Source organism: Rosa chinensis, chromosome 1, assembly GCF_002994745.2.
Source record: "Rosa chinensis cultivar Old Blush chromosome 1, RchiOBHm-V2, whole genome shotgun sequence".
NCBI lineage: Eukaryota > Viridiplantae > Streptophyta > Magnoliopsida > Rosales > Rosaceae > Rosa > Rosa chinensis.
In genome coordinates this window covers 64,085,358-64,102,865 of record NC_037088.1, presented here as the reverse complement: position 1 = coordinate 64,102,865, position 17,508 = coordinate 64,085,358, and the positions used below count along the sequence as shown (strand labels likewise).

The 17,508-nt window shown below is 37.1% G+C and overlaps 3 protein-coding genes across 10 annotated transcripts; 1 reads left to right on the top strand and 2 right to left on the bottom strand.

The window, feature by feature from the left end:
* The first annotated feature begins 5,767 nt into the window (after positions 1–5,767).
* Positions 5,768–6,981, top strand: LOC112180816 (CEN-like protein 1). The gene is made up of 4 exons (XM_024319379.2): positions 5,768–5,989; positions 6,121–6,182; positions 6,279–6,319; positions 6,429–6,981. The coding sequence occupies exons 1-4, from the start codon at positions 5,789–5,791 to the stop codon at positions 6,647–6,649; spliced, it is 525 nt and encodes a 174-aa protein (XP_024175147.1). The 5' UTR covers positions 5,768–5,788; the 3' UTR covers positions 6,650–6,981.
* Positions 6,982–7,498: 517 nt separating this feature from the next.
* Positions 7,499–12,051, bottom strand: LOC112175687 (E3 ubiquitin-protein ligase XBAT33). Of its 2 annotated transcripts, none has more exons than XM_024313440.2 (10): positions 11,545–12,051; positions 11,378–11,437; positions 10,966–11,037; positions 10,683–10,867; positions 10,152–10,312; positions 10,002–10,060; positions 9,871–9,917; positions 9,653–9,796; positions 9,000–9,091; positions 7,499–8,423 (listed from the first exon to the last, which is right to left on the bottom strand). In XM_024313440.2, the coding sequence occupies exons 1-10, from the start codon at positions 11,719–11,721 to the stop codon at positions 7,888–7,890; spliced, it is 1,533 nt and encodes a 510-aa protein (XP_024169208.1). In that variant the 5' UTR covers positions 11,722–12,051; the 3' UTR covers positions 7,499–7,887. The 2 variants fall into 2 exon arrangements, with proteins under 2 accessions (XP_024169208.1, XP_024169278.1); XM_024313510.2 differs by having other exon boundaries at positions 10,966–11,033; positions 11,545–11,626.
* Positions 12,052–13,183: 1,132 nt separating this feature from the next.
* LOC112189937 lies at positions 13,184–16,337 on the bottom strand. 7 transcript variants are annotated; one of them, XR_005804770.1, is made up of 8 exons: positions 16,156–16,337; positions 15,870–15,932; positions 15,615–15,787; positions 14,957–14,990; positions 14,700–14,811; positions 14,358–14,429; positions 14,092–14,152; positions 13,184–13,330 (listed from the first exon to the last, which is right to left on the bottom strand). XR_005804770.1 is itself a non-coding variant. In XM_040512760.1 (7 exons), exons 2-6 carry the CDS (start codon positions 15,898–15,900, stop codon positions 14,094–14,096), a joined length of 393 nt encoding a protein of 130 aa, XP_040368694.1. In that variant the 5' UTR covers positions 15,901–15,932; positions 16,156–16,337; the 3' UTR covers positions 13,184–13,330; positions 14,092–14,093. The 7 variants fall into 7 exon arrangements, 3 of the variants coding, with proteins under 3 accessions (XP_040368694.1, XP_040368692.1, XP_040368693.1); XR_002932148.2 differs by having other exon boundaries at positions 15,615–15,771; XR_005804769.1 differs by having other exon boundaries at positions 14,372–14,429; positions 15,615–15,771.
* Between the last annotated feature and the right edge of the window lie 1,171 nt (positions 16,338–17,508).

Genomic DNA, 17,508 nt, shown 5'->3' with positions numbered 1-17,508 from the left:
CAAGATTAGAAGAACACCATTAACATTAAACCGCATAAAGAGATGCTGGCTAGAAGAGGAGAAACAACAATCATCAAATCATAACATTAACATTAACATTAATCTGAACAACATTATCAAATCATATCTTACTTGATAAAATCAATCATTAACCATGTTTCTTTTATCAGATGGACAACCACATGCATGTGTAGATTTCTGCTCTAACTCAAATGGGAAGGAGCTGCTTATTGTTTAATTGTTCTAGCTAGGGTTTAAGCTTGTGTAAGGGTGATTTAGTTTCTATGAGTCTACTATGACGTTTCTAGTTCCTTCCTTGTACCACAATTGCGTGATTAGCAAGAGAGGGCTAGTTGAATGATTTCTTTCCATAGGAGGCGAAACTTTGTCATTCTTGGATAGACTTGCTTAATTGTGAGCTTCCCAATGATATTAATTAGTTTGCTTTAGCTTGGATAGGTTTTACCGGATTTTCTTGCCGGAATTCTTATGTAAGTTTTGTAAGCTATGGCCAATTAGCGGTTGATTATTGAATAACAATCAATTTCTGTTCAAAAAAAGGACAACCATACGATACTATTTGCAAATTTAGGTGCTAATTCATTAAACAATAGAAAATAGGAAGGAAAACTCGTTAAGGGAAAAATTACTTTTATATCTTTAGTAAAATGTATGAAGCATATACAAAAAAAAAAATTCCTCATGCAATATATAATAGGGAGAAGTGAGTTCCTAGCCAGCTAGCTAGTAGCTTCCTCCTTCATTGCCCTGCTTTTATAACTACAATAGTAATTTTAGAAATTGCAAGGCAGATACTCGATCATTAGAATATAATTTGAGTCCCTTTTTAGGTGCTAATTAACTAATCAATGCAAAACGAGAAGAGAAACTTGTTAGAGTACTGTTTTTATAGAAAATAAGAATATATCTCACCTTAAAAATCTACATAATATTTTAAAGTTGCTGTAAGCGTTACAGTTAATGCATAAAGTTATGTTACAGAGTTGAATTTTATTAAGAATCGATGTATGTACGTACTAATCTAGTTGTTGATTTTAATTTAACTATGAATGTAGTTATGCAAAACATCTTTCTTCTAAACAAAGTGGGTTATTGCTGCTTCTTTTGGTTGCCCTGGGACTACAACAGACATTTGCAGAAAGAAGAGGGAAATAACTAACGATGAAGAAATAGATAAATGTCTTCTATGGGTAATGGAATAAGAGGTTCTATGGGTAATCAAATAAAGGAGTTACAAGACCTTGCTAGGTTATCATTCTAGTATGTAAGACAGTAAGAGGTTCTACGAGAAATGAAATAAGCGTTCTTTTATGACCCTTGTATCATTTGGACACATATAATTAATTGATTTAACCTTAGAAAAATGATGGTTAAGTTAAATTGTTTTCGATTATTGCCTCTAGATAACTAAACGTTGGAGTTTTCAAAGTAAGATTTAATTTGTACGTAACAAGTAGGTTCATTTACTATCACTCGTTGATGATTATACTTCATGCAATCTTTCTCAAAGGTATGATCAGGTTATCTAAATAATAAACAAGTTGACAAAAAAATGCTCTCTCCAAAACCTAGCTGCCGGGGCTATGGTGTTCTAATCTGGCGATCGACTCCGATCTCCGCCCTAAGTGGAGACTTGTTCTCCTACCTCTGCGGTTTTACCCCCGCCCTCCAGCATCGTCATTTTCCGGCGATCACTCGTCAAAGGCATTGCGCTCTAGGCATTGCCAAATCGTTTTCTAAAGGGCGCGACGATGAGGACAGAGGGATGGATCTGATTGAGATCAGTGATAGGAATGCTTGGTTTCCTGGCTTCCAGATTCGATCACAGAGGGGAAGACTCAAACCTCTTGTTACTCGTGATTTTTTTTCGAAATTTCCATGGTCCTGGCATGGGGGTTTGACCGGAGTTGTGTGGGCTGAGATGGCAGCGGAGGCGTGTTATAGAACGGCGTTATGGAGCTGTTTGGGACAGTTTCTGGGTCCGATCAGGTCTGGTGGTCTGGGGCAGGGCGTGAAGTGGATCGGGGCGGGATTTTCCGGTCAAGAGGGACGTGGGGGTGCAGAGCAAGCTTTGGAGCAGATATGCAGTGTTCTCCACCGCACAGTGGCAGTGGGTCTGATTGGGATTGATGTGGAGCCGATGGGAGCAGAAACGCAGGTGGAAGTCAGCGTGGAAGCTGTCGGAAAGCAGTCGACGGCGGCAGTATTGGTGGTGACCAGATCAGTTAGGAGGCCCAACTCCAATCGAGTGCCCAAACCAATTTTGAGGCCCAATTGGGTGCCCAAAACAATTATGAGGCCCAAACCAATTCTAAGGCCCAATGGAGTGTTCAGAGTTTTTAAGAATGTTGCTTGGATTTGGGCCCATTCGTGGACCAAAATGATGGGCTCTAGTTCTCTAGGGTATCGTATTTGGGATTCCGACGGCTTAATCCAACAGACTACGGATATGTTTGAGTAGAAAATCAAGGTCTCAGGAATTTTTTTAATTTTTTAATTTTAAGGTTGGTTCTCATGGGGTTGAAAAAGCATACAATATTTTTTGGTGTCGTTAGCCTCATTTGCATAGACTTAGACATGGGCATCGTTAACCTCACTAGTTAAGGGCATCGCTCCACTCGTTTGCATGAGCAGGGGTATGCCCACTGTTGGCCTCACTTGCATGAGTGCTGCATGCCATGTCCTCTATTACCCTTGCTTGACATGGCCTCCGTTAGCCTGACTAACATGGACGCTGCCATGCTCATTGTTAGTCCGCGCTTGCATGGGCGTGGGAATTCTGGTAAGTGTAAGCAAGATCAAGCGAACACCAAGTGTAGGCAAGTTCAAGCAAACACAAGTTATTGGCAGCGAGCACCGAGTATCTGTAAGATCAAGCCAACACCAAATTTGGACAAGATCAAGCAACACTAAGTGCGGATAAATTTAAGCAAATACCAAGTTATTGAAAGTTGAATCGAGAGAAACAACCTTTGACCTAAGTTGGAAGTTAAAGGCACTAAGATCATTAAGGTGGAGTGGAGATATAAGAAATCGTTATATAATATTATAAAATCAATTTGCTTCTTTATAGACATAAAAAATGATTGCTTCAATGAGGTTGCAATTTGAATAGAATTATTGTTTTCAGCCTCGAACATATATTGCAGGCACCATGAACACCATTAATTCATTGTTTGCTCCACAACCTTGGTTGTTAGAAATGTCATGTTTATAGCAAGTTCACCCGTTGGGTCACTAGATCATTCACTATTCACTACTTGTTAATGGTCGTGATCTTGTTAATGCTAATTTCACCCTCTGGGTCACGGACACAGTTTTTATGGTGACCTAAATCACCAGGTCACATTACAGATCATGATGGTGATCTAGAAAGTGACTCCGGGTGAGATTGGACTCGAAACTCACTATCGACAGAATCACGTTTAATAAATTTCCCAAAAAATTAAACCACAAATGCAAAGCACAACAAGATGGAGCAATGGGATGATGACATTCTCTGTCAGTTCTATTATATTCTCTATTAATTGGGTACCATGCATTTCATTCACTCAAGGTCTACGCAAACGACACGTTGCCGATTGGACTGGAAAGCTACCAATAGGATGGCGAACGTGTCGAACTTAGACGAAAAGAGACACAAATCTCGCCCCATTTATGCTGATGATTGGGAAATTGAAGTGAATTAATGAGTGACAGTCAAGGCATCGAAAGCTTCTAGTAACTAGTACAAATTAATGTTGGAAATGGCAGACAGTTCAAATCAAATGAGGTGTCACGTATGGAGGGGTTCTTACATTCATTCACTCTGGCTACTCCTTCATGCAAGTGGGTGCTTCCTCCAAATTCCTTTGTTCTTTAACTTTAACTTGAAACTTGGCATTGTTAACTCATAATAGCAACTCCAACAGAATTTCTATATTTTAATTTTTTCTCTATTTTAAAGAAAAATAAGTCTCTTTTACTTTAACAGATTTCCTATAACTATTCTTATTTTAGGGAAAGTAGTTATAGGGAAAGTGAGGAAAGAGAAAATCAAATTCCCTATATTTACAGTAAATTCTAAAATTTTAACGAAGAATATGGAGATTTCAGAGATTATTGTAAAATAGAGAATCTGTTGGAGTTGGAGAAAAAAAAGAGGCTAAACCTTTAACTTTTGCTTGCCTATAATACAGAAATTATAGGGAAGTTGTTGGAGTTTCCTAATAATTTCATAAGTTTAGAGGGAGAATTTATAGAAGATTTTTTTAAAAACTTGAACTGTGAGGATATTTATATTTCTAGCATTTAGTTTAATTATAAATATGATTCATTTTCTAATTATATATACATATATGAACTCTACAAAAACTTAGCTAAATCAGAAAATATTTAACCATTTGATTAACACAATTAATGTTAGCTTTAATTTTATCTAAATGACTTTATTTGTTTACACAATTTTGAATGGTCAAATAATCATGAATTTGGTTGAAGTTTTGTAGACAAAATTCTTGCATAGGAATCTAAATAATCAACGGTTGAAATCATTGATTAGGTTATATATTAACATAAATTAATAAAAAAATTCAAGTTCTTAAAGTAAGGAGGTCCTCTATAAAATTCCCGCTATAAGTTCATATATAACTAAGGAGCAGCTATAGCTATAGTTCTGATCTTTATGTACGGTTGGCTGCCTCAGATTCTATTCGATTATGAACATTTTTGGCCTTCAAATTAACAAACAATAAACATGTTTCGAAGTTGGGGGTTGTGCATTTAAACACTCAAGTCTAATCCTATACCTAATTAAGGACTGACAAGTGCATATAATTTGTAAAACACGAAAAAGCCTAGGGTCTCAAGGAATAACAGCAATTTGAGTACTTACCTTTTGAAAAAAACTCTATGATTCCTCATTACTAAAAGAAGCAAGTATATCAAATCCTTTTGATCATAACTTACTCAAAATTCTTCTTTTTCTAGAGGTGCTGTTTATTATCGATCTGTAGCTGTATGGCACAATTTTCAGAAGAATATATTTCCATCTTCTTGGTGTCTCAATAAATCTCAAAACTTGTTCAGTATAACACACATGGCACAAATTATAAATTTCCATCTTCTTGGTGTCTCAATAAATCTCAAAACTTCTTCAGTATAACACACATGGCACAATTTTCAGAAGAATATATTTCCATCTTCTTGCTGTCTCAATAAATCTAAAAACTTCTTCAGTATAACACACACATAGATAGTGTTCTGTTGATTCTCCCGAGCTTTGATCATGGGCATGCAGAAGAAAAAAAAACACCTGTAGATTAAAAAGCTGAATTCCCATTTGCTCAAGATATAGTTTAATATATATCAAAATAGGAAAAAGCTATATATTCCTCATTCTCACTAACCCAATAAGCAATGACATTAGATTCTTATATCTGCAAGAGAGATAATTGACAAACATTGTACTGTCTTTTCTTTTTGCTGGTCAGAAAACTTTGTGCTTTTCAGACTGGCCGGGATATCTGATAATTGGGACAAGCTCAACAAATTCTCATCATACATGTCATTTCCCCAAGTATACAACCCTCAATATTCTTTGAGATTGTAAGAGCCAATTAAGCTTTTGGACTCTTAAAAAGTATTGTACGTCCTTAATTTGCTAGCTTTCTTGTGCCTATATAATAAGCCAACATTCTCAGACCTAGTATTACACCAACACAAAACACACATTCATCTTCTGCTAGTTGCTTATATCTCTTTCTGAAACTACTCCACTACTTCATTGATGTCGAGGATGATGGAGACCCTAACTCTTGGAAGAGTGGTAGGAGAGGTTGTGGACATGTTCACCCCAACTGTGAAAATGGATGTAATTTACAGTAGCAACAAACAAGTTTCTAATGGCCATGAGTTCATGCCTTCTGTCATTACTGCTAAGCCTCGCGTCGACATCGGAGGTGAAGATATGAGGGCTGCTTATACATTAGTAAGTTCTGTCATAGCTTCACTTCATAGTTAATAGTACGTCTAGCTAATATCTATATTCATTATCTAGCTGTTGAGTAATATCTTTGTTATGTATTTGGTTTTCTGAATTGTGGTGATCAACACTTGAAGGTTATGACCGATCCTGATTTCCCAAGCCCCAGTGATCCATACTTGAGAGAACATCTCCACTGGTTTGTATTCATCATCCAACAAAGTCATAGTTTTCTACTCTCTTTTTTTCATTAATCGATAAAAGTACTGAAGTAGTTTTTATTTACTAATCTCAGGGTGGTGACAGACATTCCTGGTACCACTGATGTCTCCTTTGGTAAGATTATGTACATTATAACAGTAACGAAGATCGATCGGTTAGGGTTTTCCATATGTAACCTCCAAATTTAAGTAACCAATCTGTATGCAATCAATTTCATGAGCAGGAAGAGAAGTTGTGGAGTATGAAACTCCGAAACCGGTGGTGGGGATTCACCGTTACGTGTTTCTGCTGTTCAAGCAGGCCAGAGGAAGGCAGACGGTGAGAGTTCCGGCGTCACGGGACAACTTCAACACAAGACAATTTTCACAAGAGAATGGTCTTGGCCTGCCTGTGGCTGCTGTCTACTTCAATGCACAAAGAGAAACTGCTGCCAGAAGAAGATGAGTAATTGACTAGCTCAGACACATCAATAAGGGAAAACGTACTAATTCAATTCCGATAATAACATAAGGAGCTCGGGGGCTACGTTTGGGGGCTTTCTGGCATGTACTGTACTAATGCTATCATTTACGTAGGTAACTGTTCGTGTGTTTACTAGCAGCTAGGGTTTGAGTGTGTGTACGTTTATCCAGTATCGTTTATTCGTTTTTTGTTCTGAGCTTTTAGCTCTTGTTGAATAAGATATTGGTTTTGCAACTTTTTGCATGGTAAAAGTAGTCATGTATAAGCTTGGCTACTAAGGCAGTAGCACAGTTACGTGTCGTTCGGTTATTTGTCATCTGAAGTAGCTTATTATTATTATTTTTTATTACAGTCATTTTAAACGGTCAATGTTACTCCATGAATGTAGATTAATTTGGTTTTTTGAGGCTCATAAAGTTCATTTGGGATGTTTAGACTTTAGAAGATCCAGCTCAAGAGTCTAGAATCAAAATCTGAATTCTTAGTTTTTCAATTTCGTCAAATTAAGAATGCACAAATAAAACGAATTCTTCGGACCACCTTCATTTTTTAATTTCTTTAGCTAAAGAGTCTTTGAAAATACCTTTGCGCACTCAAACACTGTTCTTTAGCAAAGTTTCGACATGCTGTACATGAACCATGCAAAGAAACCAAATTTGTTTGTGGTTCTTAATCATCATGTACTGTTAGAATATCGAGTTATCCACTCATGAATATGACACATTTTATTCTAAAAAAAAAAAGAATATGACACATTTGATTTTTGAACTAAACTAAGGATGTAGAGAAACTCAGAAAAGCCGATTTACATTATGAATAAAGTTTCTGGTGTTTGATCCTGAGAAAATGCATGGCAGAAGTCTATCCATTCTTTTTGCCGGGGGAAACGAAAAGCAGTCTGAGAAATTTGAAAGGAAGAATAATATAGTGAAAAGAGACTCTTTCTTTCTTTCTTTTACACAATTACAACCAATGTATAATCCCACCACCCAAATTTTACAGCCCTCTTAAATAACATACGAGCAATCTAGAACTGGAAGGGTGATGACAGTTCCCACACCCAAATTCCACCATGCCAGCCACCTGAACTAAAACACCGGAAGCAAACACGGGCTTGCATACAACAGAAGGATCTCAAACATACAGACAACACTGCTGTGAATCAAAATTTCCTTTTTACTGGCACATGAGAAGTTTTGGTGCAATCACAACTGAACTCGTCAAGCGTTTATCTCAGCATTGCACTGATGCTCCCTGCTGCAGCTTCTTCTGCTCCAGAACATGTTTGAACAGCTTGTTTTTTCAAGTCTTGGCCCTTCCATTTTACTCTGGTCTGTTGACGTCGCTTGTGAACCGGGAAATTCATCTTGAGTTTCTGCATTCCGGGATTCAAATGGTGGGCATGGACCATCATTGCAAGTGCACAATGGAATGGCAACGGAAGGAAATGGACTACAAGTGACCGGGCAGAGTAGTTCTGAAGAAACTGAAGCTACACGGTTCTTTTTTATCTCTGGAGCACAAGCTGGGGATTCACGGTGAGGGTCACGATGAAGCATGCATGGGGTACAGAGGCCGAGTGACATGGGTATTTTGTTTTCCTTTGCTGGGGAACCAGGCAACTTTACAAACGAGATGATTCCATGCCTACAAAAAGGGCATGGAATGGACCCTGGTGGGCCTACCATTTCTGCAGGGATGTTGCTTGTTGAGCAGAGATAGAGTGCGCATCTAACACAAAGCTCATGCTTACATCCTAAAAGCACAAGTAATACAAGTTAAACTAGTAAAGACATAACTTAAATACTAGAATCTAATAACTTTGTTCGAGTGATATTTTTAACGGTCATAAATGGAACAATTAGGTGCTATGACCGTCTCAAATATCATAAAAGAGATCACTGTGTTCTATATCATTACGAGTCGTGAAATAAAAAATGGGAATTTGGGATGTCGACTTGTCTGCATAAGTGCATATATATAGAAATTATTGGTTGACTAACTTACCCCCATAGACAATTCGATCTTTTGACAGTATTAAACAGAAATAGACACAAACAACTCCAATGTAGAGCTGCATTGTATATCAGAATTTATTCTCATAGTAACCACAGAGGACTTGCTCTCTAGGCTAATGAACTAATTGGAAGTACTTCCACATACAACTGCTAAGGACCTCACTAAAGGATGATTAGGTAAGTGACTACACAGCTATACGACAGCATGAACCGAGCATTCACGTAGATCGTGGCGAAAGGTAATGTGGAAAGATAGGAGGAAAATAATGATTAACGTGTAAAGAACCGCAAAGAGAGGCCTAGATGGGACAAACCTTCTGCAGCAACAAAACATGCTCTTTCCAGGCAGACAGCACAAGTATCAGCCTCATCGGTTGAGGTTGTTCCAGACTTGAATCCACACTCTCTGCAGTAAGATCCAATACATAAGTCTATATGGTGACTATAATTAAGAATTTTTGTGTGTGTGTGTGTGGAGTGTCTATGCATGTGGTCGTTATGGTGAAAGTCTAGACACCAAGCACTAGACATCAACCTAAATTATAAAATTCTGCAAAAAGAAGGAGCACTATTTTATATTTCAAGCATCTATCAAAGTCGGAAATGGAACACTGGGTGCATGGTTTGACAAGCTACAACCAATGTCCAAAAGCTGTCATCTTGGAGATTAATTCAGGACTGAGCGCTCATGAAGATTCAAAGAAAAAAGTTCAAACTCTTTCAAGATTATTTCATAATAAACAACAGCAATACCCCAACCATTATACCCTTTTTTTCTCCTAGGATTTGCTGATTGTATGCTGAAATCTATACATGTGTACTCATTTACTTTTAATGAACTTAATCTTAACATACTTGACTTTGTATTCATTTGAAAGAGACCAGACAATATTCTACAGCAATAAGATAAGGCACCCAGACTTTCGATACGATTTACATCAAGAGGTGGACTGTATTTAAAAGTTACCTTGCTACGTTCAGTATGCTCATGAGAGGCAGTGATAGGTAATTAGAAAGGGGGAATGCCGGTATTATTGTGTCGGAATTGGGTGCTAGCAGCGGTTCAAGCCAGTGGCGCCCCCACATTCTGGCAACATCAAGAGGAAGCCACCTGAAAGAATATACCTCATGTTAATCATGACAATAGTAACTGAATACCAATTTTAAATGCCAGAAGACTCGTACCCATTGCAATTTAAAGTCATCTTGCTAGCACCTCTTGCAAGGAGGATCTGCACAAATATGGAAGCCATTGTTTTAAATCCAAGAGAGAAAATATTATTCTAAAGGCCATGAAAGAAATATATATCTCTTGCCTGACAGCATTTTAAGTTACCCCCACAAGCAGCGTAGTGCAATGGAGAACTTCCGGCTCCTACAAAATTAAACTTTCACTTCAGTCCAAAGCAGGATGATAAAGCAACATTCCATCGGGTTAGGTACTAATAACTAAACAGAAACCAGACCTATTAAATCCATAGACGTTCCATAATGAAATGTAACAGCTGCCACATTTGCATGAAGATCAAGTAGGAGCTGTATGCAATCAAAATACCCATTCAATGCAGCCATATGAAGAGCGGTAATGCCACAATCTGCTGGCTTATTTACAAACTTGGACAGAGCACTGCACTGGAATAGAATGAATAAATAGCAAGAAAGAGATGTATATATCAAATATCAATTGATTTTGGAACCTAAAGTCACCAAAACTTAACCTAACTGACAATGGGCTTGTCCGAAAGCTACATAAACTGTAAATACCTCAATGATAATACCTAATTTGCATGGGCCAAGATCGGTTTAAACCTACTTACCTACTGCATTGAATATTTCATGCTGAGACAGAATTTGGTGAATTAGCCTCTGTGAATCATCAAAATTGAAAAGTACTCCCATTTCATTACCTTTTTTCCGTTTGTGTTACAATCTAGGAAGAATTTAGATGTATTTTATCTACTCTGCTAAAGAAAAAAAAATAAGAGCTACCCACAAACCTTTGCTCATTTTTACTTGTCGCATTTGCACCGTCACCTCTGTCACTATCTATCTGAGAATTCATAGCTTCATAAGGAACACTTGGAACAAAGTCAGCCACAACAAGTCTTATACATCTTACATGTCCATTTACAGCAGCAAAATGAAGAGCTGTTCTGCCTGTAAGGTAGTCTGCTCTTGTAACCTAGTACCAAGAAGAAAAGAACTTGAAGATATCAAAACATAACTACTACATACTACTTCCCTAAACAAGATTGAGATTCAACCACCGAAGGAACTCACATTGCACCTAAACAGCAGGAGCGTTTGCAAAACTTCCCAATGTCCATATCGACAAGCTTGCATCAAAGCTGTCTACACACAAACCAAATGACTTAATCAGACTCAGAACCACAATAGTGCTGAACACAATGCAAAAGATCCCACAGCTGTATCTTTTCCAAAACTCTGCTCCGATGGTGAAGAAAAGACGGTTATCCCCACAAAGCATCGAAACCAATCTAAACAGGAACCTAATCAAATCCCATCATGATCTTCAATTTTCAATTCCAGGGTCCCAATTTATGCATCAAACCACACAAAGTTCCAATCTTTCTAACTACCCATATCCCAGAATTTACTCAAACAGAGATTGAAATGCTTAAATCAAATAAAGAAACCCACAATTCAATTAGAACAGCACCAAGTTTCATACCTGGCCACAGTAATTTCTGGAATTGACATCAGCTCCATTCTCCAGAAGCAACGAAACAATCTAAATCAGACCCAGAAAAGAAGCCAAATCAGAAAAACGAAACCAAACAATCATCAATTTCAAATTAGAAGCGAACCCAGAAAAACAAAAAGAAAACCCAAAACGACCTCGTTGTGGCCTTTAGCAGCGGCGAAATGGAGAGGAGAGTTAAGCCCACCAAAGGTTGAGTACTTAGCAAGGCAAGGGTTGCAATCCAATAACATCTTCGCTTCAATCACATCTCCATCTCTCGCCGCCGATACCAGCCTCTCGCCGGAGGCAGAGCACCCAAATGAATTCCCCATTTTGCCCCTCTCTCTCTCTCTCTCTCTCTCTCTAACCTTCTCTCGGTTTTTCTATGGAATTCGAAAATGGTAAAGAGGATAATTTAGGTCAACCGCAGAGGAAAAAAAAAGAAAAGCAGAGTATAGGTGGGTTCGAGCTGGTGGGGGATGACGTGGCAGCTCGGAGGAAGATGAGTTTTGACTTTGTGTGATGGGTTCACTGTGGAGGAGAAAGACTGGGTCGTCTTCGTCGTCAGTGTTTTTGGTGGTTTGGGGTTTTTGTTTTGTGTTGCGTTGATTTTGAGGGACGATGACAATGGAGAAGAAGAAGAAGAAGAAAGGAGTAACTGCGGTGGGTCTCTCTTTGCGAGAATGACAGTGTAATCAGTTTTTGTATTTTTCTTTTTTCCTTTTTTTTGGTAGGAAAATGATTTTCGGATATCGATGGAAAATATTCTAAATCATTGCGTTAGAACCGAACACTATCACGTGTCTAATGCGACGGTTACAACACATATCGATTGAGGTAACATAATCTAGTGTGACAGAGGTGTTTTTGTATGAATTGTCAACGCAGCATGTTGTGTCACCTGGTGTATTACACAACAAAAAAACTTATTTGAAATTTTCATATTTATGTTCGTAAAATAATTTATTTACTTTTTTTTATAAAAATTTTGTTATTTAGTAACTTGTCAATTGTTATGTTGGAACTTGAAATCGTCTTACACACATTTCATAACTCATTTCATTTCGTAACTTTTATACACACATTATTATATAGTTCTACTCATCGTACCATTTTATAAACAAAAACTTATGTGTTTAGTTGTTCCTATTACATTCTCTAGAAGATTACACATTATCATTTTATTCTTGCTTTTACATAAAAAAAAACAAAATGAAATATTAAGGATTTTTTTCCCCCCAGAGTGATACTAATGTTCAAAAGGAAAATCAATAGTGGTGCCATTACCTATTTGCTATATCTAAACTCTGTCATGTTTCACTAGAAATCCAAAGAAGCAGTGAAGATCATGTGCTTCGCAGATCACCATAATCGTGTGTACGGCGTCTGACCAAAAAGGACAGTTCATGGCACAATTGTCCCCAAAATGACACGTGTGAGAAACTGATTGGATATCATGGCTGTAGTAGGATTGCTAACAGGTGTGAGTGTTCACACGCAAGGAATTGGGTGAAGGTGGGCTGCTTATGTGGGCCACTTATGTGGGCCATTGATCGGTAACAGATCAGTCTACTGTTAATTTACATTGACTAGCAACAGCTCTGCTGCGGGAATGAATTGGTTCAACAAAAGTGGTGAAACAAATTGGCAGACAGATGATTGGAGTATATAGGTGTTCAAACTTATGGATTAATAATGTAAAATGAATTTTGATCGAAAAATGTGAATCGTGAAATCAAAGAGAAGTCATAAATTGAATACAATTTATGCAAAGAAAATGAAGCTATAAATCGAAATTCGTTTGCGTAGTAATTATATGGCTCGTTGTACAATCCCATTCATCTGTACTTCATGTTGTTGCTAGTTGCTGGTTCATCGATTGCAATTTGTTTGAAGGAAGACCCTGTGTTGCTCCGTCAGCAATGATGATTACCATATATTCTGCATTTTCAAACATGAAGAATTCCAGTTTAAGATGAAAGCTGCGCAAGGAATCGGAACACAGCTGTATAAGCAAGGAGGTATGATTATACTGAAGAAGAACATGAAAATAGATGTGAAATGGGAATTTTATAACTGGTATGCAGTGTAGACAGAAATCTGGAAAGATAATGCTATTTACAACTACACATCCAGTAGACAAACATGAGTCATACATATGCCTAGTTTAAGAGTTCAGAAAAGGATTTTACACGCAATGCAAAGCTTTTTTGAAAACATTTCAGCCTTAGAAAACTGGAAAACCGTGAAATGTCTATCAAAATTACCAATTTCCATACCAAAATGACAATAGCTGAATGTTCAGGTTTAGTAATACTGATTCAATACAGTTTGTTTGCTACACAGATTAAAGAAAGTTTATTCATTCTTTTAAACTTTTTTGTTTAGACAAAGAAATCAAGAACATAAAGAAGAGCATCAGCAGAACCAATGCTGGGCAGTAGCTGCTTTCTTAAGTTTTTTGTAATGAATTTTTACGCATTGTGAGATGAATATATAATTTTTATGGTGGCCGTACAGAACTAATTCATCTGTCTGTGCAATCCAATTTTAAAAGTTGATGAAAGAAAGAAAATACAACCAAAGATTTCTGCTGAAGTAATGAGTCTATATAAAGTGAAATGATGTTGTCAATTCAGATTGTAACCAAACTGTAGGAACAAAAAAGAGAGAGAAAAAAAAAGAAATTGAAAAGACAATACCTTTAATCTGGTAATACATAGAACAGCAGGTTGCTCTTCCTGAGTTCAGTACCAATTGCAGCTACAATCATAACCAAGAACAATAAGAATCAGGTCCAGAATTGAAAGCAAACGAATCAGTACGATATTCAAGTGCATTAACATGAAGTATGATATAACTGAATTTTCGTTGGCCTCACAAAAGCAAAGTACAGACTGAAGGTGCAAAAGCAGTAATAGCTGATCAGATTAAAAATTGTAAACCAATGTAGATCCAGAAAAATTACCAAGCAAGAAATACCATTCTTTGTGAGACGACAGTAAATTTCATTTTTTACCAACTGTAAGCTATCAGGTAGCTGCAAATGCAGGAGAAAAGAGAGAATATTAAACATTTCTATTAAAAAGTGTGAAACCAGAGCATAAATGTAATAACATTTGAGGGTTTACAGCATCACAAAAGGGTAGGAAAATATATGTAGTGTATACCGTACTTACATTGATAGATTTGAGTGGTTTTATTGTGTACATAAATGGTAGTATCTCCTAGAGTCAAGTTTAGTCGCTACTATTGTTTGAGCTCTCAAGAAAAATGAAGCTGAATGAAGAAAATTTTTGTAGAGGTTTACCTGTGAGCTTTCTTGTCTGAGTCAGTGCTGAAAAACTGTCTTCTGTCTCTGTCAAGGACTCCTTTTTTGTCAGGAAGAGGGTGGGCGGGTGTGGAAGTGGTTGATTCATTTCCTGTTTGTAGTGCACCAACCAAATGAACTTGTAAGTTTCCACTCGGTCATTTCAAGTTTAGTCATTGTCTTCTGTCATCTGTTATTCTGTTAATCCCGAACATGTTCACCATTGTGAATCGCATTTTTTCATTCTTCTGCCTTACCATTTGCCTATTGTTGTTCAAATTCAGTTTCAACCTGCCACAGAATCACTATGATTTAAATATTTCAAATTCATGCCTAGCATGTAAAGAGAGTGATTCATTTAGTTACATATAAACTCTTGCTGAAATAAAGATCAGACCTAAACCAATAGAAAAAAAAAATCGTAGTAATTCATAAGAAACCAATGATCACATGTAAATATAAGCAAATCTATCAAACATATCATAAGAAACCAAAATTCGGGAATATGACCAAGTATACATTCTGCATGGGATGTTTCAGCAGCTATTTGTTTGTGGACTGTCTTACTTTCATTTGAAAAAAGGGCCATTACAATACACCTAGAATCTCCTACGACCAATGCACTTTTGTATCATATGAGTGAACTTTACATAATGATCTATCCAGACATCGTCTAGGATTGCTTACAATTGCTAAAAAATTCAGGCCTCCTTTACAAAATGTGAACAGCACATGTTTTTTTTCCCCATGTATAGATTACAGCAATGTAAAGAGAGCAGTCTGATTTGAATTTCACATAGGACATGAAGAAACTATGCATAATTAATCCACATATATTTGGTTAGTTCTCTAATGGCTGCATGAAGGAAAAAAAAAAAAAAAAAAAAAAAAGGAGAAAACTTTGGCATAACAAACCTTTTCAAAGTTAAAGCCTTGAATTTCACGTGGAGAGTTTTGTAACAAACCAGCCCTGATGATGGGGTAAGGCATTCCGAGGCCATCAGTATTGACTGATCTTCTTCGGCTAATTTTCTTTCATTGCTTTTCATGAGAGCTTGAATGCCACCAGCACCTTTGTAAACAGATAACTACTAACCTTATTAATCACAGTAAAAAAAGATTTCCTTTCTTACAGTGGTGACTGAGAGGAAGAGAGAGAGAGAGAGGTACCTGAGATAAGAGAATGACATGGTTTACCCATTTCAAGGTCCCAACAGTAGATACGAAACCTTCCTGACAAAAGAAATAACATTCAAACGACATTTTTAAGGTTTCAGTTTCAAAAGAAGTATGAAGTCAAAAGATTGTGACAACTAAGAAACTAAATGGCTTTGCAACAGTAGATATAGATTACAATATCACGCTCATAGCAAAATTATAATGTAAGAATATGAAAGGTAGAGTGATATAAAGTTGGTGAATTGGGATCTATGTATAATGTATAGAGCATGCTTACTGTGGAACTCCTCTCAGAGCTCTCTTTTGAATTTCCAGTCAATGACTTTGTAAACAAAAACCACAACCATGGAATGAGTGTTAAAAGTACAAAAAAATTGATTCGATTAAGGAACTTATAACAGCCTTACCATCTCTCTCTCATTTTATAGAGGCTGTTCCTTAACATCTTATAGAGCCTGTCTTCAATCGAATCAATTGTTTTTGTGCTTTAAGGTGCCTCACCATCTGTCTCTCATTTGATTCGAATAAGGAACTTATAACAGTACAAAGCTGTGGTTTAAGTGTCCCTAGCATACATTACAAATAGCCCAACAATTTTTTAACAAACAACCAACAAAACACACAAAACAAAGAAATAAACAACGTAGGTAAAACTAATATAGCCTCTATTCCAGAAAACAAAAAAGTTGTGCTAATTCCCAAACTCTGGAGAAACTGAGCCCAAAGTAATATCCAGAATTTTAACTTTGAAGATGTTTAATTAACAAAAGAAACAAAGAACAGAGTTTTCCCGGCAGAGTTTAACTAACAGAACAATTGGTATTGGGCCAACTAACATGCAAAGCAGCATCAGAGAATTACAAAATGGAAAGAGGAATAGAAAAAAAGAAAAAACAGGACAATACCAATTGGGCCAACTTTGTTTTCCGGGCAGAAATCGATCAAATATTTCATGCTGTTCACAACCTCTGATATCTGTTAAAAGTTACAAAGTGAGCGACTAAAATAAAGATATACATGACATGAAAACTGAAGATCATATTCTGACTCAAAAAGCATGTCCACGAATATCGTTTGGAAAAGCCCAAGTCATTCAGCGACTGCGACTCCAAACTCTTTGCCCAGCTGTCAGAACCCTGAATATTTGCTTGCAGATCCTGCTGAGAAACCCATTCAGATCCACTTTCAGCAATCCTAGTCCGGCACTCGTGTGCAGGGGCGGATCCAGAATTTTTTTCAGGTAAGGCAAGTCAATGGCAGGAGGGGAAGGGAGGAAAATTAGAGAGAAGCTGCAAATTTTGGAGGCAATTATGAATATTTTGCCTTAGTTTTGCCCTGTTTTTGCCTTGATTTTGTCTAATTTCTGCAATTTTCTTCCCCAATTCACCTTGTTTTGCTCTATTTTTGCCACTTTCACATCCCTTGCCTACACCAAATCAATGTAAAATCAAAAATCCAGTGTAGGCAAGTGCCCAAGCTGGGCTCTATGTGGATCCGCCCCTGCTCGTGTGCAACCTGAACCAACTGATAGACCTGGAAAATACCATGCCTTGTAATTGGTTCACCACATGACCTTATCTACTTGTTTCTTAGCGAACAGTTCTTTCTATCTAATTAATCGATTTTCATC

Bases quoted from the DNA above. Each gene is read 5' to 3' on its own strand.
- LOC112180816 (XM_024319379.2), top strand. From the start codon at position 5,789: ATGTCGAGGATGATGGAGACCCTAACTCTTGGAAGAGTGGTAGGAGAG. The intron at 5,990-6,120 runs GTAAGTTCTGTC...CAACACTTGAAG, and splicing joins TGAGGGCTGCTTATACATTA to GTTATGACCGATCCTGATTT. The intron at 6,183-6,278 runs GTTTGTATTCAT...TACTAATCTCAG, and splicing joins TTGAGAGAACATCTCCACTG to GGTGGTGACAGACATTCCTG.
- LOC112175687 (XM_024313440.2), bottom strand. From the start codon at position 11,721: ATGGGGAATTCATTTGGGTGCTCTGCCTCCGGCGAGAGGCTGGTATCG. The intron at 9,092-9,652 runs GTAACTTTTAAA...ATCTTACTGCAG, and splicing joins AGCATACTGAACGTAGCAAG to AGAGTGTGGATTCAAGTCTG. The intron at 8,424-8,999 runs GTTTGTCCCATC...TTGTGCTTTTAG, and splicing joins ATGTTTTGTTGCTGCAGAAG to GATGTAAGCATGAGCTTTGT.
- LOC112189937 (XM_040512758.1), bottom strand. From the start codon at position 15,900: ATGGGTAAACCATGTCATTCTCTTATCTCAG. The intron at 15,772-15,869 runs GTACCTCTCTCT...CTGTTTACAAAG, and splicing joins ATGTCATTCTCTTATCTCAG to GTGCTGGTGGCATTCAAGCT. The intron at 14,812-14,956 runs GTAAGGCAGAAG...CACTACAAACAG, and splicing joins TGAACAACAATAGGCAAATG to GAAATGAATCAACCACTTCC.